General features: G+C 52.1%; 9 protein-coding genes across 9 annotated transcripts; 3 read left to right on the top strand and 6 right to left on the bottom strand.

The window, feature by feature from the left end:
• Window positions 1-778: 778 nt before the first annotated feature.
• On the top strand, window positions 779-2,438 carry UCRPA7_1068 (putative mfs sugar transporter protein; the record flags this gene model as incomplete). The annotated part of the gene is made up of 3 exons (XM_007913656.1): window positions 779-1,478; window positions 1,944-2,023; window positions 2,079-2,438. The coding sequence occupies 3 exons, from the start codon at window positions 779-781 to the stop codon at window positions 2,436-2,438; spliced, it is 1,140 nt and encodes a 379-aa protein (XP_007911847.1).
• A 250-nt stretch (window positions 2,439-2,688) lies between these two features.
• Window positions 2,689-4,039, bottom strand: UCRPA7_1069 (putative p-loop containing nucleoside triphosphate hydrolase protein; the record flags this gene model as incomplete). The annotated part of the gene is made up of 3 exons (XM_007913655.1): window positions 2,689-2,942; window positions 3,004-3,612; window positions 3,670-4,039. The coding sequence occupies 3 exons, from the start codon at window positions 4,037-4,039 to the stop codon at window positions 2,689-2,691; spliced, it is 1,233 nt and encodes a 410-aa protein (XP_007911846.1).
• Window positions 4,040-5,560: 1,521 nt separating this feature from the next.
• On the bottom strand, window positions 5,561-6,861 carry UCRPA7_1070 (hypothetical protein; the record flags this gene model as incomplete). The annotated part of the gene is made up of 2 exons (XM_007913654.1): window positions 5,561-6,692; window positions 6,782-6,861. 2 exons carry the CDS (start codon window positions 6,859-6,861, stop codon window positions 5,561-5,563), a joined length of 1,212 nt encoding a protein of 403 aa, XP_007911845.1.
• Window positions 6,862-7,836: 975 nt separating this feature from the next.
• UCRPA7_1071 (putative stress responsive a b barrel domain protein) lies at window positions 7,837-8,356 on the bottom strand (the record flags this gene model as incomplete). Its single annotated transcript, XM_007913660.1, has 3 exons — window positions 7,837-7,998; window positions 8,065-8,175; window positions 8,291-8,356. The coding sequence occupies 3 exons, from the start codon at window positions 8,354-8,356 to the stop codon at window positions 7,837-7,839; spliced, it is 339 nt and encodes a 112-aa protein (XP_007911851.1).
• Window positions 8,357-9,162: 806 nt separating this feature from the next.
• Window positions 9,163-11,456, bottom strand: UCRPA7_1072 (putative copper amine oxidase 1 protein; the record flags this gene model as incomplete). The annotated part of the gene is made up of 3 exons (XM_007913657.1): window positions 9,163-10,805; window positions 10,857-11,064; window positions 11,118-11,456. 3 exons carry the CDS (start codon window positions 11,454-11,456, stop codon window positions 9,163-9,165), a joined length of 2,190 nt encoding a protein of 729 aa, XP_007911848.1.
• A 1,694-nt stretch (window positions 11,457-13,150) lies between these two features.
• UCRPA7_1073 (putative fad linked oxidase protein) lies at window positions 13,151-13,897 on the bottom strand (the record flags this gene model as incomplete). Its single annotated transcript, XM_007913658.1, has 2 exons — window positions 13,151-13,548; window positions 13,624-13,897. 2 exons carry the CDS (start codon window positions 13,895-13,897, stop codon window positions 13,151-13,153), a joined length of 672 nt encoding a protein of 223 aa, XP_007911849.1.
• A 921-nt stretch (window positions 13,898-14,818) lies between these two features.
• Window positions 14,819-15,622, top strand: UCRPA7_1074 (hypothetical protein; the record flags this gene model as incomplete). The annotated part of the gene is made up of 1 exon (XM_007913663.1): window positions 14,819-15,622. One exon carries the CDS (start codon window positions 14,819-14,821, stop codon window positions 15,620-15,622), a length of 804 nt encoding a protein of 267 aa, XP_007911854.1.
• A 3,345-nt stretch (window positions 15,623-18,967) lies between these two features.
• Window positions 18,968-19,799, top strand: UCRPA7_1075 (hypothetical protein; the record flags this gene model as incomplete). Its single annotated transcript, XM_007913665.1, has 5 exons — window positions 18,968-19,081; window positions 19,137-19,202; window positions 19,262-19,274; window positions 19,343-19,442; window positions 19,529-19,799. 5 exons carry the CDS (start codon window positions 18,968-18,970, stop codon window positions 19,797-19,799), a joined length of 564 nt encoding a protein of 187 aa, XP_007911856.1.
• Window positions 19,800-20,330: 531 nt separating this feature from the next.
• UCRPA7_1076 (putative allantoate transport protein) lies at window positions 20,331-22,108 on the bottom strand (the record flags this gene model as incomplete). The annotated part of the gene is made up of 4 exons (XM_007913653.1): window positions 20,331-20,490; window positions 20,543-21,010; window positions 21,065-21,765; window positions 21,854-22,108. 4 exons carry the CDS (start codon window positions 22,106-22,108, stop codon window positions 20,331-20,333), a joined length of 1,584 nt encoding a protein of 527 aa, XP_007911844.1.
• Window positions 22,109-27,873: the final 5,765 nt, after the last annotated feature.

Genomic DNA, 27,873 nt, shown 5'->3' on the forward strand with positions numbered 1-27,873 from the left:
GAACAATAAATGCCATATAAATTTTGTAAGATCAGGCATCAGTAAGCGAAATGGGCTTTGTCTATAGACGTCTAGGACAAGTGAGTTGCTAGAGTTAATGCCTAGGCTATGTGAATGAATCGCTGAAGCTAATCAACGACAGTATCTAGGTAGGTGTGTGAAATGTCTGCTTCTCTAGGATTATGGAGCTGCAACACGTTGTGAACAGAAAGTGAGAGTGACACAGTAACCATCAACATCTCCATTATTACAGAGGAATTGTCAGGTAGCACCAATGCGACCTCGTTGAATATTCGTACATTTACTTCACCGCTAATTTTCTGTTATTGAATTTCGACTATTTCAAAGTAGCTACTGAACGCGCTAGAGCATGAACATCTCAAGAACTGAATTTGCTTAATCCTACTGAGATTGTTGTGTTATCAATACCAGGCTCCTCGACCCGGGGATTATTAGCACGCATCAGCCAAGATCGATTTGACTGTCTAAAGCCGGCTTAGTACCGGTCATCATCCCACCTCCGTTGCTCGGATCCCGCCCGGCATTGGCAAAGCGGCGCGGGTCACCCTAATGCTAAGGTAAAGCTGGCTCTAATGACGTCGCATTCCTACGGAAGGATTGGAGGGGAAGGGCGTATGTAGATCAGTCGTCGTATCGTGGTATCTCAACTCACCGACAATCTTCGCCACGTCCTGACGAGTATATGAATGTGTTCAAATATCACACCCGACCGCAATATCAGGGCTACACGATATCACTTTCGAGCCTTTCACACACAATGGAGGGCAAGCGTCTCCCCAAATATCTCCTAGCCTCAGTGCTTATTTCCAATGGCGGCCTTCTCAATGGCTTAGACACCGGGTCCATCGGCGCAATCACAAACATGGCGCAGTTTGCCGAATCCATTGGAGAGCTGTCGCCTTTTCTTCTCGGTTTTACAGTCTCTCTTATTATGCTGACTGGCTCTGTTCCTTCAATCATGGCGGGCCATCTTGCAGACAAATTTGGCCGGTTGAAGACGATCCTTCTCGGCGCTATCTTGTTCGGAATTGGTGTGATCTTGCAGGGCGCAGCAGGCACTCTCGCTCAGTTCCTCGTCGGCAGAGCTGTAGCAGGCTTGGGAGAAGGCGTCTACTTGACCAACGTGAGCGTCTACATCACTGAAATTGCACCCGCCAAGTCTCGCGGCATGCTGGCTGGAATGCCCCAGTTCATGGCTACGGCCGGCGTCTGTGTCGGGTATTTCATCTGCTACGGCACCGTTCACATCCAATCCAGCATGGCGTGGCGTCTGCCTTATGTGATCCAGGGAGGTCTAGCCTTGGCCTTCGGTGCGAGCTGTTTGATTCTGCCTGAGTCGCCAAGATGGTTAATGTTGCATGGGAAACGGGACGAAGCGATCCACGCTCTCCAGCAGCTGAACGTCTCCATGACGGAAGCTGAGACCGGATTCCTCACTGCCACTGAGCAACGTCCGAGTATGTCACCTTGGCAAAGCTTCAAGCTGCTCTTCACGAGGGGTTATCGCGCGAGGACGATCTTGGCTCTCTTCGTTCTTGGTATGGTGCAGCTCTCTGGCATCGACGGCGTCATCTATGTAAGTCATAAGTAGGATTCCGTTCGTGCTGTATTATACTGACCCTCGTAGTATGCACCAATTCTCTTCTCGCAAGCCGGGTTGTCATCTTCGACGGCATCTTTCTTGGCGTCAGGCGTGTCGGCAATTCTCATGCTTGCCGTGTCCATCCCGGCTTTCATGTTTGCTGACAAATGGGGACGTAGGACATCAGCCATCTCGGGAGGTTTTGTCCTCTCAGGCTGCATGCTGCTCATGGGAATTCTCTATGCTGCAGGCGTCGTGCATTCGTACGGCGTTGCGAGATGGATTGTCATCGTCGCTGTCTTCGTCTTCGGAATGACTTACTGTGCAACATGGGGTCTAGTGGGCAAGATTTATGCCAGCGAGATCCAGCCTTCGCACACTCGGGGTACAGCCAACAGTGTTGCCTCGGGCCTCAGCTTCGTAAGTCGTCATGTTGTTCCTTTCGCTTATTATATTCACTGATTGTTGTCCATAGTTCACAAACTGGCTCGTTGCCATCCTCACTCCCATCCTACTCGACAAGTCTGCTTTTGGGGCCTACTTCCTGTTCGGCGGTCTTGCTCTCGGAACCGTTCTCGTCCTTGCTGCATACATGCCCGAGACACGTGGACGTTCCCTCGAGAACATCCAGGAAGCATTCCATCAGCCGAAGTTGAAGAGCGTGGGACACTACGTGCGACAGCTTGTTCCTGCGATGCGACACAGGTCGAACGCTGCAGCCGGGTCTTCTGGTGAAGCCATCGAGTTGGATCAGGGCCACCGCGAGACGCTTTCAACTGCTAGCTCTGTTGACGCTGCAGCTAGAGGCTTGAGAGTTGATATGGTAACTGCTTGAAGATGGCAAGGGGGTTAAGTACGAAATTTGACAGATAAGCAGACGGGCCTTGCTGAGTAGATATCACTGGGACATTGTTTTTTGGTGATGAAGGGTAAGCGATGGATGAATTTTCTTAGGACCGATAGAACGTGTGTCGTTGTTGAAGTCCTAGAGGTTGAACAAATAGAGATTTCATTAGATAAGTAGATGGAACAAAAATAGTATAACCAAATCCATTATCCTTTCCAACAAGTGTTAAAACAGATCACTAGTACCTCGTGTTGTTCTGTTCTCCACCGCAATTCTCACACTGCCAGAAGCCGGAGTACTTTGTCCGGTTTCCGCAGTTGTAGACACACGTCCAGCTCATACCGAAGAGGCCTTTCCAGAAGCCTCTTGCGTTCTTCGGCACACGAGCCGGCTGCCGCGTCGTTAGCTCCATCTTCTCATCCTCCAGGCTCTTGAGCTTCTTCTCGAGCTTCTTGATCTCCTTCCTGAAGGACTCTTCCATCTTCTTGTTTCCTATGTTTTGGTCAGTAGCCTGATCTAAATCTCGGGGTGATGGATTGTGTCCAATGCATACCTTTCTTGATCGCGCGCTTGGACTCCGCCTGCGTCAGCTCAAGTTCCTTCTCAAGCTCGGTGACGCGCCTGGTGAGCTTCTCAAATATCAACGACCCGACCGTGGTCTCGGCCAGCTTCTTGCCCTCGGACATCTCCTGCTGGAGCTGAAGGACGACTGTGTGTTTGGGAAGAAGTCGCTCTACCAGGGCCTTGTCCTTCTGGGGGTCCTGGTGCTTGGAGACCCTTTCCACAGTAGATCCATGGTCTATCATGATTCTCCAGAAGTCGTTCTTGAGGTTCGCCTCTCGTTCCTTGCCCTCAGACGAAGAGACTTTGGACCACATGGTCGTGGCAAGGATCACATTGCCGAGGTTTTCGTCTCCGCAGAGGGCACGGAAGACGTTGAGGTACTTGATTGCAGAACCATCCATGCGGTTGTTCGAGATTGGATACAGGTAGATCAAACCGGTAAGACGGATGCCTTCGTCATAGGTATACTTGAGGTAGTCAGCAATGCGGGCTAGCACCTCGGTGTCACTGAGCTTCGTATCATCGAAGCCTGGCGTGTCGATAAGGTCGACTTCCATGCCGCCTACGGTACAAGTCACCTTCTCGACCTCATGGGTGCCTACAATACAATTTTAGTGTTGAGGTCATTATGGGAAATGAAGAGCGGAAAACATACAAGAGTGGAGGTCCTTGCCGATGACAAGGTGCTTCGCCTTATCTCCAGCGATAGATTTAATGAAGCTTGTTTTGCCACTTCCGGTTCTACCCATGACAGCAATCACTGGCCTCCGGCCTCCCGGGGCGTAGACCGGACCTTCATGAGCATAGACTTCGTCTATTGGGTTGTCTGTGTAGGGGCGTTCTCCATAATAGTTGGGTGCGCCACAGTCTCCTGGCTGGTTTGTATATCCATCATGGTGAGAGGAAGAATCTCCGTCAACCGAGCCAGTCCCTGAAGGCGTCTTGGTACCGTACCAGTCATAATGATACTCGCCAGCCTCACCACCTTGCTCCGAACCAGGGAGCGAGCTATTGATGTCACTCATGATTGGCGCTGGTGAGTGTTCGGTCTCCTCGACGCCTTCGATGTAGGCCCGAGGCTGCGAGCCAGACGAATTCTCTATGGTCCCTGGATTTTGGTAGTTTGCTATTTGCGAGAAGTCGCTGAATGAGGCGTTCCAGCTTCCGCGGTCACTGCCTGAAGGGGATTGCCTATATGTGAAGTTGAATGTGTAGCTTGGCTGTCCCATTGCGAATTCACTGAAACCATGGTCTTGGAGAGATGAAGAATTGAATAGTTATATAGAAACCAGCCCACCAAATAGTCCGCCCTGGAAAGCCAAGCAATTGGTATCCTAAGGATCTATATCCATGATGCTTTAGGTATATATATGAAGAATTGAAGCAACATTCTGGAGAGATCAGGCTCTCACTCGGCAGCCAAAAGTGGAAGGTTGCAGAGCAAAAAGGCCTCAAGACAGGAGAGACCATGTCGTGAAGGGTAAAGATTGAGATGCTCCTGCATCCCACGATTGGGGATGCAATCTATGATGTCTGACATGTTCAGACGAGGTACAAAGGCGACCAAGCAAGTTGCGTAGTCTCATTGGAAATAAAACTGCTGTTTCAATCCGATTGCTGGACATCGTGGCGCAGAGCCAGGCCCAACGCGGGAAGTTGCAACACCAGCGAGATTGTCTTGCTTGACCAAGGCAGATTCGGATACCAACAAGCAAGAGGTTAGGCTCTCAGAATATCATCTAGATGGCTTCTCGCATCATTCGTATGCTCTGGATAACAAAAACGCAGTATGCTTAGCTTTCTCGGCCGTCCCGACTTGAACAACAAGGCTACCAACCAGAGCCCTCCAACGGAACTTTCACGATCGACGCATGCTGCAGCCACTAAACTCTCAGGATGCTGCCCAAACGGCTTCCTGCTTTTGGTAAAGTTGTCCCAAGCACCGGGATGATGCCCCTCCGGTGGCGTTGCCGTGTAGTCGGGCTCAAACTAGGTGTTCGGGGTTAGGCACATCATGTGGGATAAGGTTGCTGCGTTGGGTTGTGATTCCAAAAGTGGCTGGGTTCTCCCATCAAGAGGGGTGTGTGTGACTGGAATCAAAGCTTCGCAAGCCTGGGGTTTAGGTGACATCAATCTCGTGATGGGAGTACGTAGAGCTACAATCAAAGTCCTTTGAGATTGCTACAGACCGACTATCGTACCAATTGACCGTACAAATACAAAGCTGAACGAGCATAAGCGAAGCGTCTCGGCTCTTAGTTCGTGAAATCATGCCTCATGTCCGTTGGGCTCCTGCTCTAATCTGATCGCGACGCAGTCACAAAAAGCATCGACCCTTCAGCTATCCAGGCTAAGCAACGCAAGCATCTAGCATTGAGATGATGTATCATGTACCATATGAAGATCTCTCCAGAGTTCAGTACTCAAACAGTGGCTCTTAGATCGAGGTAGAAGATTCTGGTGTCTGGAACCTTATCTCTCCTGCTCCAAACCCCCATTGTAATCCGTGACGTCGATCGTCATAATGAGATGTCATTTGCATAGCTTCACTTTCGCTCTTCAAAATAGAAACGCCCCAGTCTCTCTCCGCCCACGCCAGAGGCCCCCATTGCAGTGTTGCTCGTCCGTGACTCGCCGCGCTCAAGTCTCTCTCGAACAAGGCGCTCAGCATCTTCTCGGGCTGTAGAGCTCTGCTGATGCTGATGTGAATGAGGTTGTTGAGTCTCGCGGATGGCACTCGGTTGGCCTGGCTGGACGGAACCAACAGGCACGGGCCCCCTTGTAGTTGTATCAACAAAGATGTCTTCGTCTGCAGCAGCTGCACCGGCAGGAACGTGAACGCCGTCTGTGGCTACACCATCCACCATTCGAGCATCCCGCCTCTCCAGAGCAGCGGCTACGCTGATGGGGGTCTCGCCGCCCTCACGGTCGCCAAACCTCTGCCGACTAAGTGTAGCACCCTCGCTCAAGCCAGATGCGCTCCTCTCCAGCCCAATGCCACCCGGTAATGGTCGTCTCACGTAGATGGGGCCGGATATGGTGCTATTTGCGCCCTCACCGAAACCGACAAGACTAGCTGAGCCGTCATCGCTCATACGGTCCTCGTAGCCACCAACGCTCCGATTGGTAAGGTCCTCGTCCATGGGATCAATGTCTGGCGGGCCTTGTCCCATGTATCCGCTCACGCTGTCCATCTCACGGAAATTCGTATCGAGGCTCATCTCTTCGTCGCGCATGTCCTGGTCACCGTCGTCGTTCTGACCGACGCCGCTCAGGTCGGTAGCCGTGCGGCCGCCCACGCTCTCGGTGGCCGAGGCGGTTCCCACGGTGCTCATCTTGGTAACGGCGACGGGCTGGCCGTTGGAGTCAAAGTAGGCAGGGACACCGAGCACCTGAGGCGGTACGTTGCCGGGAAAGCCCGTGGACGTGGGAGTGGTCTGGAGGCTGGCATTGTGTTGCGACTGGTGCGAGCCGATGGGTGCGCGCAACCCGGAGATGGAGGAGAGGCCGGTCAGTCGGGAGATGCGGTCGGCGCGCTCGGCATCGAGGCTATTTGTGGAGGAGTGGTGTTGGTGACCACGGTGACCGGTTGTGGGGAGAGCATGACCTCGGTGGCCATCCTTGATTGCAGTCGTGGAGAGAGCAGAGAGGGATGTCGTAGTGGATGTAGGTGTGCCGCTGGACAGGCGCAGACGAGTTAGCAAAGAATGAATGATCTGGCCTGGCCTGGCCATGGTCAACAGCGAAGAGAGGAGCATAAGACTCACGGCATCTCAGAGGGAGTGTCCGGGTTAGAGGGAGGCTGCGGAAGGTTGATGAGGGTGGGATGTGACACCGGTTGCGACATGTTGGCGCTGGTTGGTGGATGGTCGATCTCTACCTGGGTCTACTAATCGTGTGCAATGTCGGAGGACGAAGTTGCAGATAAGCTCGGGATTATACAAAGCTGGAGAGGCTCAAGTGGAAGCGCAATGAACCGTGGATGGACTATGGTCGAGTTGATTTCGGTAAGGTGGAACGATTGGTTGTGGCGGCGTCCACTCGCCGCGACAGCGTCTTGAGAGATCCAGTCGAGTTTGCAGGTTGGAATATACAGAGAGTTGAACTCTATTGATGTTTCAGGCGATGAATATTGTCGTTGTCGTCGCGGGATTGGGGATGCTATCGCACTTCGTGAGGAAATAGATGAGGTGGCTCGTGATAATGAATAAAGGGAGGTACCTACTGTAGGTAGGTAGGAAGGTATATCTTGCAGGTGGGAAGGCAGGAACGAATACGGTGACTGTGCCGGCGAGTGGAAGGAGCGAATGAGGCTGTTGCCTTTTCCCTGCCTGAGCCTGGGAAGGTGCAGCCCTGGAGGTGCAGGTGGGCGGGAAGGAAGGTGCGGTACCCCCTGGTGCTTATGACGTAGCGTTGGTACTTCTGAAAACGCACCTTCCACGCGGGGTAATAAGCTTTCCAGTTAGCGACCTTTTAGTTAGGTGCGGCAGGTGACACCCTGAAGGAAAGAGCTGATGGACACGGCAAGAGATACAATGAAGATGAAGCTATCCGGAATCTAGGAAATGACAGAGCTTGAGTCAAGTATAACAAGCTTCAATTTGTTCGACGTTACTGCGACACAACCTATGCAAATGCAAGGAATCTGTGATCAGATACGGTATTGCATCTTTTTTTTTGTATTTTTTTTTGTACAGGACTTGGACGGACAGTTGTTCGTTCAGGTAGCATCTCGCCCCCAAACTGCCCCCGCCTCTCTTCCTCTTCACTGGACATACCGTTCGTTGTCCCTTCAAGAGAGTGAAAGCGCTTGCTTATAAGATCAGAGCTGGAAGACGCCCGGGCTGAAGTCGACGACCTGGGCTTTGGAGACGACACCGGAGATGCTCTTGACAAAGGCCAGATGCGCCGGGTCCTTTTCGAGATAATATCTGCGGTCCTCCTCGCTGTCAAACTCGCTCACAAACGCGTGGGTGATGCCGCCCTGCATATCAGTGTCAGACTGTTAATTGCCCGTGCAATATGACATTGAAGATGCACTTCGGCTTACCCCTATGCCCTCTGGGCTGTTGTTGATGCCGCCGATTCCCATCTTCAGATACGGCTTGTTCGTCTCCGGGTGGAGGCATTTGTCCTTGAGCTCCAGCATGCCGTTGCAGACCTGACATGACTTTAGTTAGCCCTACAAGCCCTGGACTTCGGTATGTCTCGCCCGGTGAGACATGTGGGTTCGGGTACATGTACGGATCGAGAGAACCGGGAACAGAAACACATACCCCCTTGACCTCCTCGGGCGTGGCCAGAGGCTGGAACGAGAACATGACAATGTGTATTATCCCCATGGTGGCTGCTAGCACAGGGCTGGCTTCGACTTTGTGTTGCTGCTGTTGATATTGTACTGTGATGCAGTCTAGCAGAAGTTTACTTCTTCAAGTGCCCCCGGGGAGGGGTAGAATAAGTCGGTGGACGGAGAGATACCCCGCAATGTGTCAATATGAGGGGTGAATAAATACGCACAGCGACGCAGGCGATGGCTCTTGTACGATTGCTTGTACCTATAGGTACAGTAGATGTGCAAGGAGGAAGAGGAAGAAATGGGGTGGCGAAGTCGGTCAAGATGGGGTTCAAGTGGGGGATGGGGCACCACCCAAAGAGTACACATGGTAGACATGGTACCCGGGTGGGTAGACAGGTAATCAATTCGGAATGCCTACATTGACTGATAGGATAACTCATCGACACGAGGGCCTGCTCAACAATATAGTTGGTAGGCAATTCGCGTCCTACGATGACTACATGAGGATAACAAGTATAAGGTGTAAGGTGTCGTGTATCTGCTGCTATAGGTAATCAACATTGTCGTCTCACAAGAGTCCTCATCCAGTCCCACGTGCTTCACAAAGGCATGTCATATCCGAAACTTCATATTCAAGATCACCAAGAAGACTCCTCATGAGTACCTAGGTAGATGAATAAATAGTCATGGCAGTATGAGAAATCATGCAACAGTGTCATGGACAGCTACAGTACGCCCCGTCTCTGCACCACTCCCCCCAACCTAAGACTACGCTTCCCAGTCTCATCATGTATGCAGGTGCTGCCGTATGCTCCTCGATGTCCCTCTCTCCTCCTCTCCAAACGTTGACGCTCACACAGCACCATGCGTGGCACAGCAGTCAGCCATCTTGCCATCCTGCCCTCCCAGACTCAGACCCCCCAAGCCCTCGGTCGCCTTGTTCAGGCCCACGCTCTGGTTCACCTCCTGGCTGCTCGGCGGCACGTCCAGGGCCGGGTTCCTGTCGAAGAAGTTGACGGGCCGCAGCATGACCTTGAGCATCTCGACCGGCATGACGGGGAAGTCCTCGATGCGCGGGATGTGGTTGATGCCGAACTGCACCCACAGCACCGGGTCGCCGCCCTCGACGCTGTCCTGCCGGCCCGCCCATGCGCGCACGCCCGTCCCGCCCCGGCTCTGGTTCGTGTACAGCCCGCCCGCGTACAGCTCGCCCTCGGCGTACTTGGTCACGTACACGCTGTGGTCGGCGAACTCGGCCCGCCGGTGGTGGTAGCTCTCCGCATCCGCCAGCATCGCCTGCATCGGCGGCACCATCACCTTGTACGCCACCGGCGCGCCGTTGACCGCGTTGCGCACCGCCGGGTTGGTGATCTTGTACGTGCGGTTGCGCGCCACGTCCAGGTCGTAGCCGCCGCTCGTCGTGATCGGCGTGCGCTGCACCGTGTAGCCCACGCCGTACTTGTTCTCGACCGGGTCGCGCGGCAGCGGCACCGCGTCGTCGAACACGACCTGGTTGCCGTGGCCCGCGACCATGGGGTCGACCCGCAGGCTGAAGAAGTGCTGGTGATAGCCGCCCAGCACGCCCGGGTGCACGACGGTGCCGTAGGGGTGCGGCGTCTGCGACAGCTCCAGGTCCACCGGCTGCGTCGACAGGATGCCCGTCGCCCGCACCTCGTACGTCACATCGCCCGCCAAGTTGAACACCCATGCCAGTACGTACTCGTAGTTACTGACCGTCAGGATCGTCTGCAGCACCAGCTCGCGGTTGCGCACCACGCACGCCCGGTTCGTCCGGTAGTTGGTGTGCTTCCACAGCAAGCCAGAGTCCTGCTCGTGGATGCAGATCACGTTCGGATATGGCACCGGGTCGCCATTGCTGTCCGGCAGCACACCCGAGATGTAGTAAATGGAGCCGAGGCAGTCGCAACCCAGCTTGAGATTGTTAGCCATGATGCCGGCGCCGACATCGCCAAGATCAAAGGCGGCCTTCTTGTGGAACGGATGTCGAGGATCGGCGTATGGGATGGCCATGTCGGAGAGCGAGAGACGGTAGAAGAGGGGCTTGCTGTCGTAATGCACGTCGTAAAGCACCATGCCCTCTCGCTGGTTGAAGCCGACCTTGAACTGCCACTTCTGCCACGAGATGGTGTGGCCCAACTCAGAGTACTTGTCGACGGTGAACGAGGCGCCCTCGGGCTGGACCACGCGCAGAGGCTTGAGATCTGGACGCATGTTGTGCGCCTCGGGGATGTACTCATTGGCTGGGACTGGCTGCCATGGCTTGATGGGCTCAATCTTGCTGTCGAGACCGGTTGGCAGGATATCAATACGGATCAGCTCCAGTGTGGCCGGGTCGATGACGGGTGAGATAGGCAGTGGAAACGCGTAGTGACAGCTGTCTGGCTCGGAAGAGTTGTTTGGATCGCGCATATATAGGAAGCATTGCATCAGACGCTTGTCATCATAAAACAGTCCCTCCTTGATACCATCAGAGCCTGTCATAGTCAGTGATAGTCATGAGTGTAGTCGCAGAGATAGGCACCAACCATAAATCCATGGATCTGACACCACGACAGAGCCTTCCGGCAATTCCAGCTTGGCCAACTCCGCAAGGACATCGGGATGCTCGAGTAGGACCTTCTCAATGGCAACAATCTCTTCTCCATCTCCATTGGCATGGATGAAAGGCCCTAACCTAACATTGCTCTCTACAACATTGTTGCTGAGATTGACAACTGCCTCATGGAGTTTATCCTGGATAGCATTATCAGCACATGCGATTTCCATACCAGCAGGGGTTTACTGACCGTGTTCTTGAGGTAGTATACGACGAATGCCCTCCTGTCAATATCCGTTGGTGTCTGACCAGACTTCTCGGCCGAGAGATACGGGATCAGTTCGGCCTTGGCCGGCTCCAGCAGCGTGACGACCTTAAATTGGAAGAGGGTGCCCTCAGGCCACTGGCCCTTGATCAGAGCTGATGATTGTGAGATCTCCTTCGCTGTGAGGGGGCCTAGCGGATGGGATTGGTAGGCGGGCGGCTTATCGGCGCCGTTGGTGCCATTGGTGGCATGTGCGACCTTCTTGCCATTGACTCCGTTAGGGACCGGGGCAGGCGGGTCTGTCTCAACCGCCGAGGGAGACATGCCGTGTAATTGGAGTTCAGGTGGAGTGCGGGTTGAAATGCCTCAAAGTATGTATGTTGGATGATAATAGAGAAGTGCAAAATAAATGATGGACAGCGACTGAGGAAGATATACCAAGGAGCGTAGTGTGTTCAGAAACGCTACACAACCTCGAGGTAGGTATGCAGAGGATCCTGATTAGCTCTTGTTAGTGATCCGAGATATCAAGAATCTCATCAGCGTCGGACAATTGTGCGCAACCGTCAGGAAGCTGATGCTGAGTGGTCACCGTTGTAGAAGAATGCGTATGTGGTGTATAATTCTCGCTGATATTGTTGACCATATGCGTGATAGAGAAAGAGAGGAGGAGGACGACAATGTTCCAAGTTACCTCGGATGTCTCTTTCTCCCTTTATCAGACGGGGAATCTGATATCTGCGTTTCTCTTATAATTCTCGAGCAGGTCTCTCAAGTCCATGATATTTCCATTAGTTAACCCACATTACTTACTCGTCCCCAACTCTTATCAGAGCCGGCGTATTCTGACAAAGCCCCACGGTTGGCGTGTCCCGTTCCAGGTTTGCCCCTCTCTCTGTCTGCCCCTCTGTCCCTCTCCCGGAGGTCTGGTGCAATTAGATTGATAGATTAGACTTCCCACGGCCATGATCTAAGCCCATCAGGGTCCTGCTTTGCCGATGGTGTGTGCGTTCCAGCGTGCTAAGGTGCGTCGACCGCCGTGGGGCCGGGTGGACATGCCGGAAGAGGCTTAACTTGACCACTCCAGTACGTACAGGTAATAGAGAGATCGCACACCTTTTCCACATCAGCGTCTGTCCATGGTATCTGACGCTTCGGCTGACCCCGCCATTCGCAGTTGTAAGGTGTAATGTAAGTTGTCATGTCGTTTGTTGGAGCAGATGACAGAACGATATAAGTCTACCAGTCCAGCCAAACCCGGCATCTTCTTTGTAGTGGTTTGCTGCTCTCCAAAGTGACCTGTTTCATAAGAGGGTCCCCAGGTATCTTGGGTCGCTGGATAGGGAAGTTATTTGGAGAAACTTGAGCAAAACGGATCAGCCCTTCTGCGATCTCGGATTGAGATTCTCAGAACGCCACTCGGCATACTTGCGCTCATTGATACGTCGAGCTGCATCGCTTGAGACCAAGCAGTTTGAGGTAAATACCGATCCGGGAGTATCCTCACCTACTCAGCACATGTGATCCGCTCTATGATAAGAGATATGCTCTGAACGGACCTTGAGCAGACAAAGTTACTGAACTAGCCGGTGGTTCGCGATCACTTCCCCAGTTGCGTAAGGTGCGGTCGGTAGGTACTGCACCAGCAACAGTCCAATGACGGCAATTTACTGCATGGAACTTTCCTTTTTCCGATCTTGAAAGAGAGCAGGATGAGCTCATTATTCAAGCATACAGCATAAGCAATCTGAAGAAATGCGAGCAGCCAAGTTGCTGCCGCCATCTATTCCAGCAACTTCTCTCAACGACAGAGCATATGTAGGCAAATGTAAGTCTGTATGTACACCAGATGCGAAATGTTCTTCACGTGTGTTCCATCACGATGAGGCGCATCGCGCCTCACATCCGTCCACCCCTCTGCTCTTCCTCTGGAGTAACATTGCAAATCATCCTCCCCAAATCTATTCCCGCAGTGCTTTCTATCCTTGCCACCCTCTCTTCACTCCTCGTCCTTTTATCTACCGCATCACCTTGCTCGCGCCACTGGCCATGAGCACCCGGCTGTACCAGGTGTGCAGCTTCTCCATCCAGACGGGCATAGGGCCGACGATGCCCTCGACCTTGCGGGCGCTGATGAAGAAGCAGCTCTTGAGGCCGAGCTCGACCTCGGCGCGCTCGCGGTCCACTTCTGCGTAGATGACGAACAGGCCGTCCGAGTCGCGCGGCTCTTGCTTCCTTGGGGAGTCACCGCAGCGAACAGTGATGGAGGTCGGTGTCTTCTCGACCACCTCGAAGTGGTCCGTTATGGCGGTGCCTTGCTCGTAGGTCGAGGAGGCGAGCTGTTGGGGGCTCCATAGCTGCTGGGGAGTTTCGGATTGGTATTTGCGGGAGAGATATCGACGCTGGATGGCGTAGCCTGGTGAAGAGAGGGTATCGTGTCAGCCAATCCAATGATGAATGGAGAGCTTTGCGGAGAAGATGAGAGACTCACCCCATCCGCTCCAGACTCCCCGGCAGAACTCAACGGCCAGGTCGCCCTCGTTCTGCAATAGCTCGGGGCGAATCTTGCTGAGAGGGATGCGCTTGATGCACACATCCTGGGTAGACGGGTTCTTCTGGATGTTGTACTTGCTGTAGACCTTGGAGGTCCAGATAGGGTCGTTGCGCGGCAGCGGACAGATGATGCTGGTGGTGGTGGCTAGGTAGCCGACCAGGGCGCTGGTGCCGAGGACGCCCGTGTAGAACGTCTTCTTGATGAGGCCCATCGTGACTGTATGTTGGAATTCTCTGCTTCCTCTTGCTTGGCCGGCTGATGAGTCAATTGAGTCGCGGCGATAGCTTCAATGGCTGTGAACAAGCGATGTCACAGGAGTGGAAGCTTGTACCTGGAGAAGCTATTCAGAGCTGAGGGAATACTAGAGCGTCGCGTGATGTCTTCCGTGACCCCGATTACCCGCCGCGGTCACTCCACTATAACACTGGAGGAGGAGTCTCTTTGCTCGGCATTCGGGAGATTTCAGCGGCTGTGCAGCGACACCAACCCCACACTTCACATTCTCCCGCTCCTAATACACTTACGTACCTAGGTAAGGTAGGGATGTTTTGATTGCCGACAACACAACAGCATATTCGGCGACTAGACTCATCCAAGGGAAGCCTCATAGTCGAGCTCTAGATCTCTTCTAGAAACAGGCCTCGCAATGCTAGATATACGTCGGATTCAACGTATGGTGGTGAAGAGATAGCCCCCATCATAATGGCTAGGTAGGATCTGGGAACACCTACAAGTGCCGGAGTTGGTCCCGGCTCTTTTACGCAACACATCAAATGATCATCATCTAGAATAGAAACTATTGCAAGGAAACACTGGCCAGTTGGTTGAGCTGTGATGCGAGAAACACGTTGCCTGCTGCTTCTCGTTTCGATTGGCGCAATGGGCATCGCTCTTCAGGGTCCTCGAGCTCTTTGCAGTGTCTGATACAGCAACTGTCTCAAAGTTTTGCGGATCGCCAGTCCCCCATCGCTGCTATCTCAAGAGAGCTCGAGAGCTCGAGCAGCTTCATCTGGCGGATATTCTTGGCTTCTCGCGATCTCTCCATTTCCCTTGTCGGTTCCTCATTAGTGCGATTCAATTTGCATCCCTTGGCGAGCAAGGCCTCGTCTATCGCAAGCTTCGCTCCCCTATCATGGGCGCCTCCTCGTTGAGGAGGCAGCTCCGTGCTGCCGCTTCTTTTCTTCTGCGCCCTCTTCTCCTTGCCATCTTTCTTACTGTGACAGTGCGCTTGCTCTTCTCTCCATTCATTAAGTCTAACCAACCTCGCTACACCAAAGCCCTTGTGGTTGCGTCTACATCCGCCGATGACACCTCCTGGCTCTCGTTCGTGCCGTACGACTGGGCCTTACACAAGTACGTCGTCGATGCACCACCTGCGTCGCCCGCCCTCTCCGTGCCCGCGAACAAGGGCAACGAAGCCATGGTGTATCTAAGCTACATCATCATGCACTACGACGCCCTGCCCGACGTCGTCTTCTTCCACCACGCGCACCACAGAGCCTGGCACCAGGAGCTCGACAGCGCCGCCGAGGTCGCCAGCCTGCGCGCCTCGTACGTCGTGCAGCAGGGCTACGCATCGGCGCGTTGCCTCCCCGGATGCGAGAACGTGGTGCCGCTCGCCGACCACCGCGTCGAGCTGCGCGAGTTCAGGGCCGCCGGGCGCAGTGTCCACCTGACGACACTGCTGGATGAGTTCTTGAGCGCGGAGGAGAAGAGCCAGGCCGTCCCTGAGAAGCTGGCGGCGCCGTGTTGCGCGCAGTTTGCTGTCAGCCGAGAGGCCATACGGCGGCGGAGTAGGGAGTGGTGGCTGAGGCTGCGCGACTGGCTGCTGGAGACGCCGCTGGATAGCAGGACGAGCGGGAGGCTACTGGAGCATCTGTGGCATGTCTGGTTTGGGCAGCCATTTCATCAGTATGTCTATTTTCCCCGTTGGTGAATGCGTGCTGATCCTGATGCTACTAATTGTAGCTGTCCGGATTATAATGCTTGCAGATGTCACGTCTTTGGCATCGGTGAATGTGGGAGGTATTTCGCAGAGAAGTCCATGTGAAGAATATTGTATGAACAACCGAGCATGATATGACTGTTATTGGAGTTGCAGGAAATGTGTTTTCACCTGGCGTCTTAGTGTTGGCCTTGTGGTATTGTATTCAGAGATAGCATTGAAATATTATCAACACCAATTTTCGAGACATTCGCAGTAGCTATAACCCTAGCTACCTGTTAGGAACAAGAGCTATAGTCGTGAGCGTCTGTGTGTACCATACTCAATGGCATTTCGTCATATGGTGTCTTTGCTGATATCGTTGGGTTCCTCTTGACATTCTGGATATCCTTCAAGCCGATCAATCGGCATTAGGCCACGAATCTCGGAGTCCGGCTCCGTAAGATTGCCCCCGGCATTGCTTTGGGTTGCGGCCGGCGGTGGCCTCAGAATTGCCGGATCGCCCGAAGAGGAAGGCCGTTTGGCAATTGGCGGGCAGGTGACTCACCGGCGTCGCTCTGGCGCGGTAAAATCGTCGAATTCCCACTCACCTGCAATCCTTTCGAATGATTGCCAGGCTCTTGAGATTCGATTAATGCCCATTGACTTGATAAAGGAGATGCCTGAGTCACGCACTACTGTGTGGCGATTCGGGTCCGGTGCCGAAGCAGAATGAAACAATCGCTGCTGGCACGACCACAACGCTACTGGACAGGACACTGAAGACCTATAAAGCGATCATAAGCACTACCTTATCATTATTCCTAGCAAGAAACCACAGACTCAACCTCGGACGTGGCAGTTTTTTCGTCACAGAGTGGTGCATTCAGGAAAGCTGCATCGTCCACGGCCAATTGTGTGCAATATTCACCTCCCATCATGGATGCCAGTACGGCAAGAGGCTTCAAGCCTGGACATTCTAAGGACATGTATGCCAGATTCACCTAGCGCTCAGCAGACTGTTGTTACTCACAACATCGTACTAGGGCTACACAGGGAATGCGAGCAACAGACTCGGAACAAGACCGATTATCTAGTGGAGGAGCATCTGATATCTCGGAGAATGATGACTTTTCTGAGCCGCAGCCAGAGTTTATCCCAAAGAAATGTCTTTTCTGCAATGCCATCTCTTCATCTTTCGACGAGAGCATATCTCACATGCAGAGGGCCCACGGTCTGTTCATACCAAACAACAGCCGTCTGGTCGTGGATTTGGAGACACTGGTCCGGTATCTGCACTTGGTCGTCTTCGGATATCACGAGTGCTTGTACTGCGGCACGCAGAGGAACAGCGTACATGCCGTACAACAGCACATGATGGGCAAGGGTCACTGCAAATTCGATGTGGAAAGGGAGGATTCCGAGTTTGCTGATTTCTACCTTTCATCCGACGACGAGGGTAGTGGTGGAGAAACAGAAGAAAGCGACGACGAGCAAGATGAGAGCAGGAAAGCAAAGCTCAAGACTTCGGCCGCTTCCAGGATACAACTAGATGATTCTTCGCTCCGGCTTCCATCCGGAAAGGTTCTCTCACACCGGTCGGCACCTCAGCCAAGGCCGCAACGGTCGCAGACCCAAGCGCAGCCGGGCCAGAGTGAAAGTCCAACTGCACTGCCTGGGTCGACAAACGCAGCCCCGTTTGCTACAGAGATCGTTGCCAGTTTTCGCACTGGCGCATTAACAAAATCGGAAAGGCGCGAGTCTGCTTTCACAACGGCATTGTCGAGACTCAGCGTAAATGATCGAACCGCCTTGATGCATCTTCCCGCTGCCGAGCAACGGGCTGTACTCGCTACGCAAAAGAAACAGGCGGACAAGGCTAGGAGAGCAGAGTACAGATACCGCAGCAGGGTGGAAGGGATGGGGAATAAGACGCTCATGAAGCACTTCGTTCCAGACACCCCGGGAAGGTCAAACGGATAGGTAATTCAATATTTTCTTCTCACGAGATCACCCTCACCGCTTGGATATGTACGGTTCACGCCCTATGTTATTGGTGGCCGTACCTTATCATGGCCAATATCATCGACCTCGGAAGGCTAGCTGTATTGAGAGATCAGACACTGGCGTTGAATCGTGGGACACAAACATAGCCTCGTCGGGGACTGCAACCCCGCTTGGGCTGAAAGCAGGGAGGGTGGCACGCATGGAAATATTACGAGGGAGAGGCTCGGCAGCGTGAGCACTGCTGCCTTAGAATTTGCCCGATGGCCTACAAGGTCAACATCGCAATTGCCAAGGGAAACAGAATCATCTGTAGACTCTTGATTGAAGGTAGTGTCCAATTGCGAACTCCAGACATATAAGATGCGTGCGCCGCGCTGTCTCACAGGCTGCAGAACATCATGTCATCGTCTGTCGCGGAGCGTCTCAATTCAGGACGCGGATCCCAATAGACATAGAAATAGATAGGAAATCCCAGCGGAAGACCTGATGCAGGTGCGGCCATGTAGGAGCGGTAGTTGAATGACCCTTTTTCGGCACGACCCCTCCTTCATGCACTTGGAGCTGTAAGAGCGGACAGATTGGTGTCCGTCAGGCAGGGGTCCATCATCCGACTCCAGTGAGGATCTGCCCTGCCGAGAGGACAATGCAGCAAGGACCTTCTGTATGATTCGCCAGAGATGGCGTCTCTTGCACGACATGAGCTGCGACCTAGGAGGTCGAGGTGCTGTTAAAGTGTAATCTTTCGTCTTATTTACTGTGCCAGCCTTGTCATCTGTGATAGTGCACACTGTTGTCCTGGAGCATGTTTCCGAATACGCCTGACAACACATTAGAAACACAAGGCGCGGAACCTGGGACGCCCTTCCACAGTCACTTTAAGAGCTGATTTGTCTTGGCCGTTAAGGCCTGGTCTCCTTATCCAGTCATTCTTTCCCAACGTATGATATAGAAGCAGATTGCACGTTACCCGATGTCCCATCTGAGACACTCGTAGCCATGGGCCGGCCAGGACGAGCCAGACTCCCTAACCCAAGCTGACCCAATAACATCACTCCGCCGAATCAGGGTCCTTTGGTGTGGCATACATCCAGGCCCAAACTTGACGCTTCCACCCATGTCACAACAGCTGTTGCCAATAAATCTGCATGAGGTGCATTAGCTGAGTGACAGATTGGGGGCCGAACTTTGGTGAGTCTTGGGTGCTTTCATTTCTTTCATAAAGGATGCTGTCTTGCCTCCAGACTTGTCAAGGTAAACGCCATTCTTGAGACCTGTTGCAGATTGCGATTCCACTATCAAACTTGGATCTGAACCCGTATTACTGAAAATTTGCTCAGGAAGACACTCAACATGCCGCTGGACACGAAGCGAAATTTCTGGACTTTAAAGTCCGAAGACGGGCATTCTCGATCCCATATCCCACCCCAGCCCCTGTGGACTTTCTTCATCCGCATTGCTCAGCTCGTGAGTCCACCTTATCTGTATTGGGAATGAGACATGACTGACGCGTTGCTGCTAGGTTCTTGCAATCATCATTGTTGGCCTGACTGGGTACGCAACCGATACATTTGGTACCACCACCGCTGTAAGTCGCATCACAAAAGTAGTGACAATCCTATTCCGGCTAACAAATACCTCGTACAGCTTGACGGTCTCGGTAAGCTGCCAACTTCTTGGAGATGACACCGGCAACTGATTACAATGGCTGACGTACCATTTACTTAGCATTCAGCTTCTTCCTCTTCGCATGGACGCTCCTTTTCCTCGGCTGGCTACTCATTAGCACGTTTTTCTTCCCCATTGCCTACAACTACTGGGCTCATGTGTAAGTAATACTTTTTTTGTCCTGTCACAATTCCCACTTTTGCGTATAGGCTCCCGCTCGAACACTTTTGTTAACACATAGTACAGCGCTGCTGAGGGGCTGACCGTTGTGCTTTGGCTCGCTGGCTGGGCTGTCCTTGCGCACAACGCTTCTGACCTCGCGAAGGCGGAGAAGTACCTGGGTAGTTATTCTGGGTATAGTGACTATCTCCCAAACGACGTCAAGAGTGAGATCAACAAGACGAAGAGAGCTATAGACTGTGTCAAAGCGGCGGCAGGCCTAGGCGCTTTGGAATGGCTGCTGTTCATTGTGACGCTTGTCTTCTTTGGTACGTCAAATACCTACAATCCAGAGTAGGGAGCTATTAGCGGTTCGGCCGCAAGCTAACAGCTCTGCACAAAGTTCTGGCTCTCCTAAGCCATCGAAAGACAGAGGCGGGTGTCGCAGGACACGAAAAGCCAGCGCCAGGAACCGAGATGGGAGCCCAGCAGCCACAGACATACCCTCAGCAGCCGTACCCACAGCAAACGTACGAGCAACAAACCCCGCAGGTATATCAACAGCCGCAGCAGACATACCCTCAACAGCAGGCTCCGTATCCACAGTGAGATATCTCATACCTCGCCGGAAAGTTGCACTCTGCTCCGAGTATATCTCGGACCAACACACGCTGCTCCCTTCTATGGACAAAGAACTGCCCATGTCCTCATAGGCAAGGCCACATGCGCTCTCTGCTACTGATACCCTCGAACGATGGATGATGTTGAATCTGTTGTATTTGTTTCTCTTCTATATTGTCCCTGGGTATATGTCTATCATGTCTGTGGTGCTCCCTCAACACTACCTAGAATACTCACAATACTCTGAAATTGTCTTTTGCTTCAGTGTTCATAACACGTATCTGAAATACGGGTTCTCCTTATCCGTGAGATCCTGAAATGCCAGCTTCGCTCGTTCGGAATCGTCTTGCTCTAGCAGCCCCTTCTGCTTGTTTGCCCTCTTGAGCACCACATACAACGCAGTAGATGAGGCGATCGTGATGCAATAACTATGCGAATTAGTACATTTAAATATCACCCTGAATTCGCTCTAATGCTCACCAGATAATCAACCCAGTCCAAAGCTCAGGATAATGCCGGCTCTTCGTTTGTGACTTGATCAATTGTGGACCCACAATGTTGCCTACACAGTAGGCAACGAAGATGGTCGCCGCCATGAAGCTCTTCTTTGTGTGCCCGGCGACGTTCGACATGCCAATAGTGATGATTAGCGATACTACGGCACCGAAGAAGCCGATGATGCTGTAGCCAACCACGGGAGCCGCAGCACGGTACGTCCATGCGCTCTTCCAGATGATGGCGCAACCAGCAATCACAGGCAAGCAGCACAAAATCAGCATGATGATGCGAATGTTCGGGAAGCGTGAGCCCAAATATCCTGTGAGCAGAATCATGATCAGGCAGATTCCGCCTAGGGGGAACTGGAATAGAATGGAATCGAGGGTGCTCCAGCCGAAGGTTGACACGATGAGCGGACCAAAGCCTGAGACTGCGCCATTCACAGAGTAGCTAGAATTCTGTTAGACAAGCAATTCCACTCGTGGCTCAAGCAGAGAGACTTACGCTGACGCCATCATCAAAAAGATGAGCCAAATCTTGACATCGAGGAGCCCCTCTTTCAATTGGCTCCATTTGAACTTTGTGCAACGAACACCGGTCTGGCCATATCTCAACCTCTCGACAGCCGCGAATCTCTCCTCCTTGGTCAAGAACCACGCGCTAACGGGGCTGTTTGGCACGACGAAGCAGAACAGACCAAACAGGAATGTAAGCGACCCGGCCAACAAGTAGATGTATTGCCACCGCTGAAGCCCTCCGCCGGTAATCTGCGCAAACCCGTAGTTCAATGCGCCTCCAATGATTGTCCACCACCCAGTGCTGCTGAACCACCAACTCTGCCTTAGAGACTGTTCTGACTGTGTATAGTATCCGCTAACGATGCACATGAACCCAGTGGGAATGACAGACTCGACGAAGCCGAGGAAAAAGCGTTGTGCGTATAGGCCCTCGTGGCTGGTGACAGTCGCGGTGAGCATGCATACCAATGCCCAGAGGCAGACAATGGAGCCGAGTGTGCGGCCAATTGGGAAGCGTTGTAGGAGAAAAGTCATCGGATAGAGTCCCGCTAGCATGCCGAAGTAGAAGAGGGAGGTCGCCCACGACAGACGAGAGGTATCGACGGTGGGCGGCGTGGTGGACTTGTCGGTCACGGAGAGGGCGAGGTCGGTGGTCATGCCGAACAAGACGGCAGATCCAAGGATGGCCTGCATTGCCACCCATCAGCCTCAAGCTCGAATGCTTGATACAAAGTTGGGAGGCTTGAAGAGGAGGACTGGTAACAAACAAACATACCTTGTCATAGTATACCAGGCCATAACCGACGGTCATAGCAGGTATCAAGAACAAGTCGATCTTGCGCACAGCTCGGGCTGCGACCGCCGGGTCGATGGCGTGTTGTTCCACGCCCACCATAGCTATCGCAACGTCCTGATCGGCGGCGACATGCTCGGCAGCGGCCGGCGCGGGGTTTGCTTCTGTATCGGCGTCATTGCGCCCCGCCACGTTGCCGCTCGAGAGCGTTGGCTGTGTCTGTTTCTCCTCCGCCATCGTTGTTCTGCATGTAAGTCTTCACGATGTCGTCCCCTGGTTAATCACTGAATGTCCTTGGAAGGAGGAAGATGTAGCGAGTAGCCGAACATGGTGGGCCAATCTGTTGGGACTAGATGTCCGCAGTAGACCCTTTTATGCTTTTATTTAAGCTACTGCTCTAAAAAAATGCGTGATGGGTGTGGTTTGAAGACCTGCAGAGCGAATTTTTCGCTCTCTAGCTCCTTGAGTCATGGCCGATGACAGGGAAGAGCTCTTCAGAAGCCGCTCTGAATGGCGGGGCCAGCGCTGCTCGGAGCTCACTAAGCCCGCCTGTCAACAAAAGTTCGCTTAGGCTCGTCCTGTTTGTGGGTAAACGCGGCTCTCCAAGACTCTAAAGGCTCTCTAGACCGCACTTGGCACCGCCGAAGGGTGGCCGAGAAGAATGATTCAAGATCTGGCCTGATATGAACTGACAAGAAGCTCGCCGACAAGCTCAACTCTGGGCCTTTGAGAAGTTCCTTGATATGTCGACAAAAGGCGGGCCGTGAAGATGTGAAAAGTGAAGAGCCTACTTGAGTGTATTATCCAGCGACGGCAAGCTGAGGGATACCCAGCAGCGAGTACGGAGGGGTACGGTCGTACAGTCCCTACCGGTTCGGCAATCCTTCAGATTCCCATACCATGGGTGCTATGCAGCAGGATGTTGGACTCAGTAGGTACACTACTGCGCTTGATTCGCGGTTTCAGCTTTTGCAATGATATTTAGGAAGCATTTATTTTGTTGCGAGGGCCACATCGAAGAGATGAAGAGCCCAGATCTGCGAGCCTGCGACTCGGTAAACCTTTGTGGTAGTGTCGTTACAGCGTACTTTCGCCAATCAGATGTCGGAGGTTCTTCCAGCTCGGTAAGTGATGTAGACTGCAGCTCCCAGGAGCCGCCTGCAGTAAGTTGTAACGTGATGTGGGTAAGCCGATATTGGATAAGGTGCGGCAATCGAGCCGGCCCGGATGTGAGATTGCAAGAGCGCACACCATTGTCCTCCTTTGAAACTAATAATTGCGGAACCTACGCCAAACTACTTGTAACACATGAACACCAAGCTTCTCTCTCTCGACTCATGGCAGGGATATCTCTTCTAGAACCAGGAAGAAGAAGGGGTGAGATTTGCACGGTGCGTAATATTGGTAACGCGTTTCCGAACCGCTTAGAGGACCTTGCCATTCTGTAAGTTAATTTCTAAGGGGCATCTGATATCTATCGTTGATGAAGCCGCTTATATTCTTTTCTTTTTCTTGTTGGTGACCGGTCCCGTCAATAGTTTAAGACTAGCAGAGGCTGACCGGACAATGAATAGGGCTATTCGACAAGACGATGATCTTTCCATCGGTGCTGTGGAGAGACGTTTTGCGGATTTGCACTTTCCGGTGGGCATGTCTGATTATGTCGGCACTGACGGGTTCACTCAGCTTCCGCAGCGAACATTTTCAGACTCAGCGTCTAAGAACAGTTGGTCGGTCATGAGGTTTCGTGGCCTTGACGGCAAGATTTTCAAGTATGAGGGTGTGGTGGACCACCAACGTATAGAGAGTACTGCATGCTCCATTCTCAATTTCTATAAACGTCAACCCTAACGTGAACCTCTCTAGGGGATTCTAAAAGTGAAACAGCAGTAGGCACTTGGATTTGTGACAAAGTTGATCGGGGTTCCAACTTCAACACATCACCTCTTGTCGTCCTAGTATTCCGAGCAAATCATGTTCGTGACTTGGCCGAGTGCCTCAGGCGATATTTTGATAGGAAACCAGAGATGCTTGATCAAATTAGACGTAATCCTCTCTTCATCTACATTGTTCTCTACGACTGTTTGAACAATTTCAAAACAATTCTCTATCAATTTGAACGACTTTATGAAGAAGCTGTAAGTTTCCAATGTATTTGCTCTCAGTTTGAGACAATTGTTGAGATACTCTTAGACGTCGAACCAGGAAAAAAATCTTTACGGCATATTTGGAAGGTCCTACCAACTCAACAATGGCCTGATGTCAATGTCATATAGTCTTCCAGACATATTGATGCACAAGGGAGCCCTGACTCGACTGGGGCACTTGATTAGCGAGAGTGAGTTGCGTCCATCAATTTCTTCGAAGAAACCTCCGCACAGATGGCCATACCCATTCTTGAGATCATTCTTGAGATCATTCCTGAGACTGGACTAGGTGAAGGTGGAGATAGAACGAGCCTTCTACGGATGCTTCACGAAATAGAACTAGGCTTGGAGGATTTTGAGACAAGTCTAGAGTCTCTATCAGATCGCTGCGAAGCAGCTTTGAATCTTGTGAGTGTGCTGCCATATTGTCACCTTTCACACACAGTTCTACTAACTCCATTTCAAAGGAGTTCAATCTATCGGGGGAGAGACTCAATCTCATTATGATGTGGTTCACGGCTTTTACTGTCCTCTTCACTCCGATTGCCTTTGTAGCTGTGGGTTCGAGAGACTTAGCCTTTGACTATTTATGAGCTGACGGCAAGAAATCAGGCGATCTTCAGCATCATTGACTCCGATCCAGTATGGTTTCTCATATCAGGAAGTGCCGTATTACTCATAAGTATTGGGTTCTGTCTATGGGCCTACAGCTCTGTCGTGAATCTCGGTCATGGCGTGAAGAGTGGCCAATTCAGAGCGCCAGTTCTTCGCCTGCCTTATCAGGAGAAACGCGTTCGTCGACAAGAGTCAAGGGGAATGGAGGGTCATAATACAAATCAAACCCACGCTTATCAAAGCCGCCATGAGAGGGTGAGACGAACCTCCCATGCATATAGGGAAGAAGCTGGACGCACCCACAGTACACGGGCTTCGTCGTCGTCTTCTTCAGGATCATCCTCACCGCCACCAGCCTACGAATTAGGAGCTTCGACTTATCGACGCCGCCGTCATCAACACAGCTCTCCAGCCGCTCAACAAAGGACTGAAAGTAGCAATCTGATGTATTCTCGCAGCGGAATTCGCCCGCATGCCCACATTCCGCGACCAGAGGCAGATGGGCATGCAGGAATACGAGTGAATACTAGAACGTATGCCCCACCGCCTCCGCCGCCGGCCGCGCCAAGGAGAATCTACGTTGAAGAAAGATTTGTTGAAAGATTTGAGGAAGACGACCATGGTGAAGGTCCATCCAGAGGTCCACCGCCACCCCCGGGTCCATCACGAGGACCAAACACTGAGTAACGGGTAAACGGTGCACTTGAAAATCAGCAAACAACACATGAGTGAGAGAAATCATCTACAGTTCCGGTCACTCTCTAATTGCATATCACCTTATGATTACTCTACCGTTGACCGTCCCAAGAGCCTTTGGAGACTGCCAAAGCCAGCTGAATGGCTTCTAGTCATGTGCTGAACAGTCCCGGCATGCGCCACGCTGCCATTCATCTATCGCAATTCCCTGTCCTCCTAACCTTGGACTTGCAAGGCGGCTCTATCGGCACGCAATAATGGCTGTTCATTGCAGGGTCTACGGTGATTAGGCTTGTTGGAGAGGAATTCTCGTGGGGGCAAGGTATTCTTCGTGCAGATGTGGCGCCAGAGATGGTGTGCAATCCGCCCCCAAAGCGCTCAGGCCGTCTTTGGAGGTTACAACATGAGTGGTGCGCCGTCCGCCCGCACCTTCGACTTCTGTCGCATCCACCTTGATCTCATGTAGTTCGGACTGGCCGAGATTCGTGTATGTTTCATTGGATGTCCTACAGATCACTGATCCTATGGTTATACTACATAGACGCCTTTTTTTTTATTTTTTATTTTTTTTTGAGCGCTATTGGCTCTATCCAGACTCAGGGTAACACAAACAGATGGGGAAGTGCTTCAGGAGATACATCACATTGACACAGGGGACAGCGTACCAAGAGCCAGACCTCTACTCGAACACCTGCCCGATTAAGGAGTGCAGCAGAGCCTCGCGAGCCAGTTCCCACAACAAAGATAACCCTTGATGAAAAATTGTATGTGATGCTCGAGATCAATTGGCATGCTTCATATAAGGTGATTGTAACAATCCCTGCTGTACTTACCGCATCCAGCCACCTTCTCCGTCAAATTTTTGCATTTGAGAGTGGATGCACCACCCATTGCATGAACCTAGGAAATGGACTCGAGAGCTGAGAACAGAAAGAAATATCTCATCCCCTAGTGCCCATCTTCCCTGTTGTATTGGCTCAGTGGCCAGCCACCGGCGAGCCGGTGTTCTGTTTTGGGGCACACATTCTGCGAACCAGTCCAGTAGTCCAAACCAATGAAAGCCATGGCTTCGGCCTTCACAATTTTTCAACAGACACTACCTAAACTTCACAGAGCCGCAGACAGCTTGCCAAGCCCGGCACACTCCATGCTCATATCCGGCCCCTGGGTTCCTTGGGCTTAGTGCTGTGGCTTACATGTAATTCGGTGTCTCAGTACTGACCTTTCCTCTTATAAGGGCTTGATCTACACGTGCAGCTGTTCTCGTGCATTTTGTACCGCTGAATAACCATTTGCCCGCAATATCCATCTCAAAAAGCGCTATGGGCGAGCACGATATCAAGCCAACATGCCTCTCGGCACAGCTACATGATCCGGAAGATATCCGTGACCCTATTCTCCACTACTTCGGTTGTATCGAGATCGGTGAAAGGAAGGACTATTTCGACATAGAGAAAGACATTTGGCAATATGAACAGGAGATCGAAATGGAAAAGATTGAACTATTTCATCCGGACTTCAAGGGCGACAGAAGAAGTGCAGCAGAAATTCGGGTTAGGAAGAAGATTGGCAGTCTTGCTGTCGCGGTTGAGGCGCAATATAACCGGATCGATATTCTGAGGCGCGCTATCAAAGCAGATGCCTCACGTCCTCTTGACAATAAGCTGGGTCTTAGCGATGCAAAGAAACTGGCTCCGTTGAATTTAGTTGATTGTGTGGCCAAAAGCCACCAGGACTGGAAACGCTCAGCGGTTTTTAAAGACGGTATTGAGAAGGTACGAGCATGGAGGCGCGATCACGGCAAGCCTGTCGATGAGCCGGAACCACTTCAATCGACACAACCAACCAAAGCAGAGCCCGATATCCCAGCAGAACGAAGGGCCATACGCAATATTGTGCTGCAACATCAGAAATTACCTGAGACTTGGTTCGACGAACCTGATCATCTTCATGTTGACCAAGACTACTCGTTAGAACGCGATGTCAACGCATATGTGGTACAATTTAAGCGCACATCACCAGAAGACGAGGAGATTGAGCTACCGTCCCAATCTGATTCGGGCCCCTCAGCCAGACCACAATTGTCCAGAGAAGCATCGTTAGCTTCTACAAAGACTGGAAGTTCTTCATACTATCTGAAGCCGGAGGATGAACCACCAAAAGATTGGCGTTTTAAGGGCCAATTCCCAGACCAACGTGTTGCAATGAAGTATCTCTTGGCAAAGGGTGACGAGGCGGAGAATCCGGATGTAATACTTTGGGGAGAGCGAAATCCAGACAGACTTCGATACTTTCATATACCTTGTAATAATATGGAGGTCAGCTTTCGTTTTATTCAGATCAATTATAACCTTAGAACTTTGCTAATTGCTATCTGTTTCAACAGTGGGTTGAGGTGAGTCTTTTCCACTGGTCGCCATCCGATTCAAGTCCTAAAACAAAGTACAGGAGGTCATCGCGAGATACTTCAAAGAAGATCGACCCGATTATAACGGATTATTCAGAAATCCATCCATAAAAAAGCGGAGCAGGAGCTACATGGTG

This window comes from Phaeoacremonium minimum (genome assembly GCF_000392275.1).
Source record: "Phaeoacremonium minimum UCRPA7 unplaced genomic scaffold PA7_03_scaffold_60, whole genome shotgun sequence".
NCBI lineage: Eukaryota > Fungi > Ascomycota > Sordariomycetes > Togniniales > Togniniaceae > Phaeoacremonium > Phaeoacremonium minimum.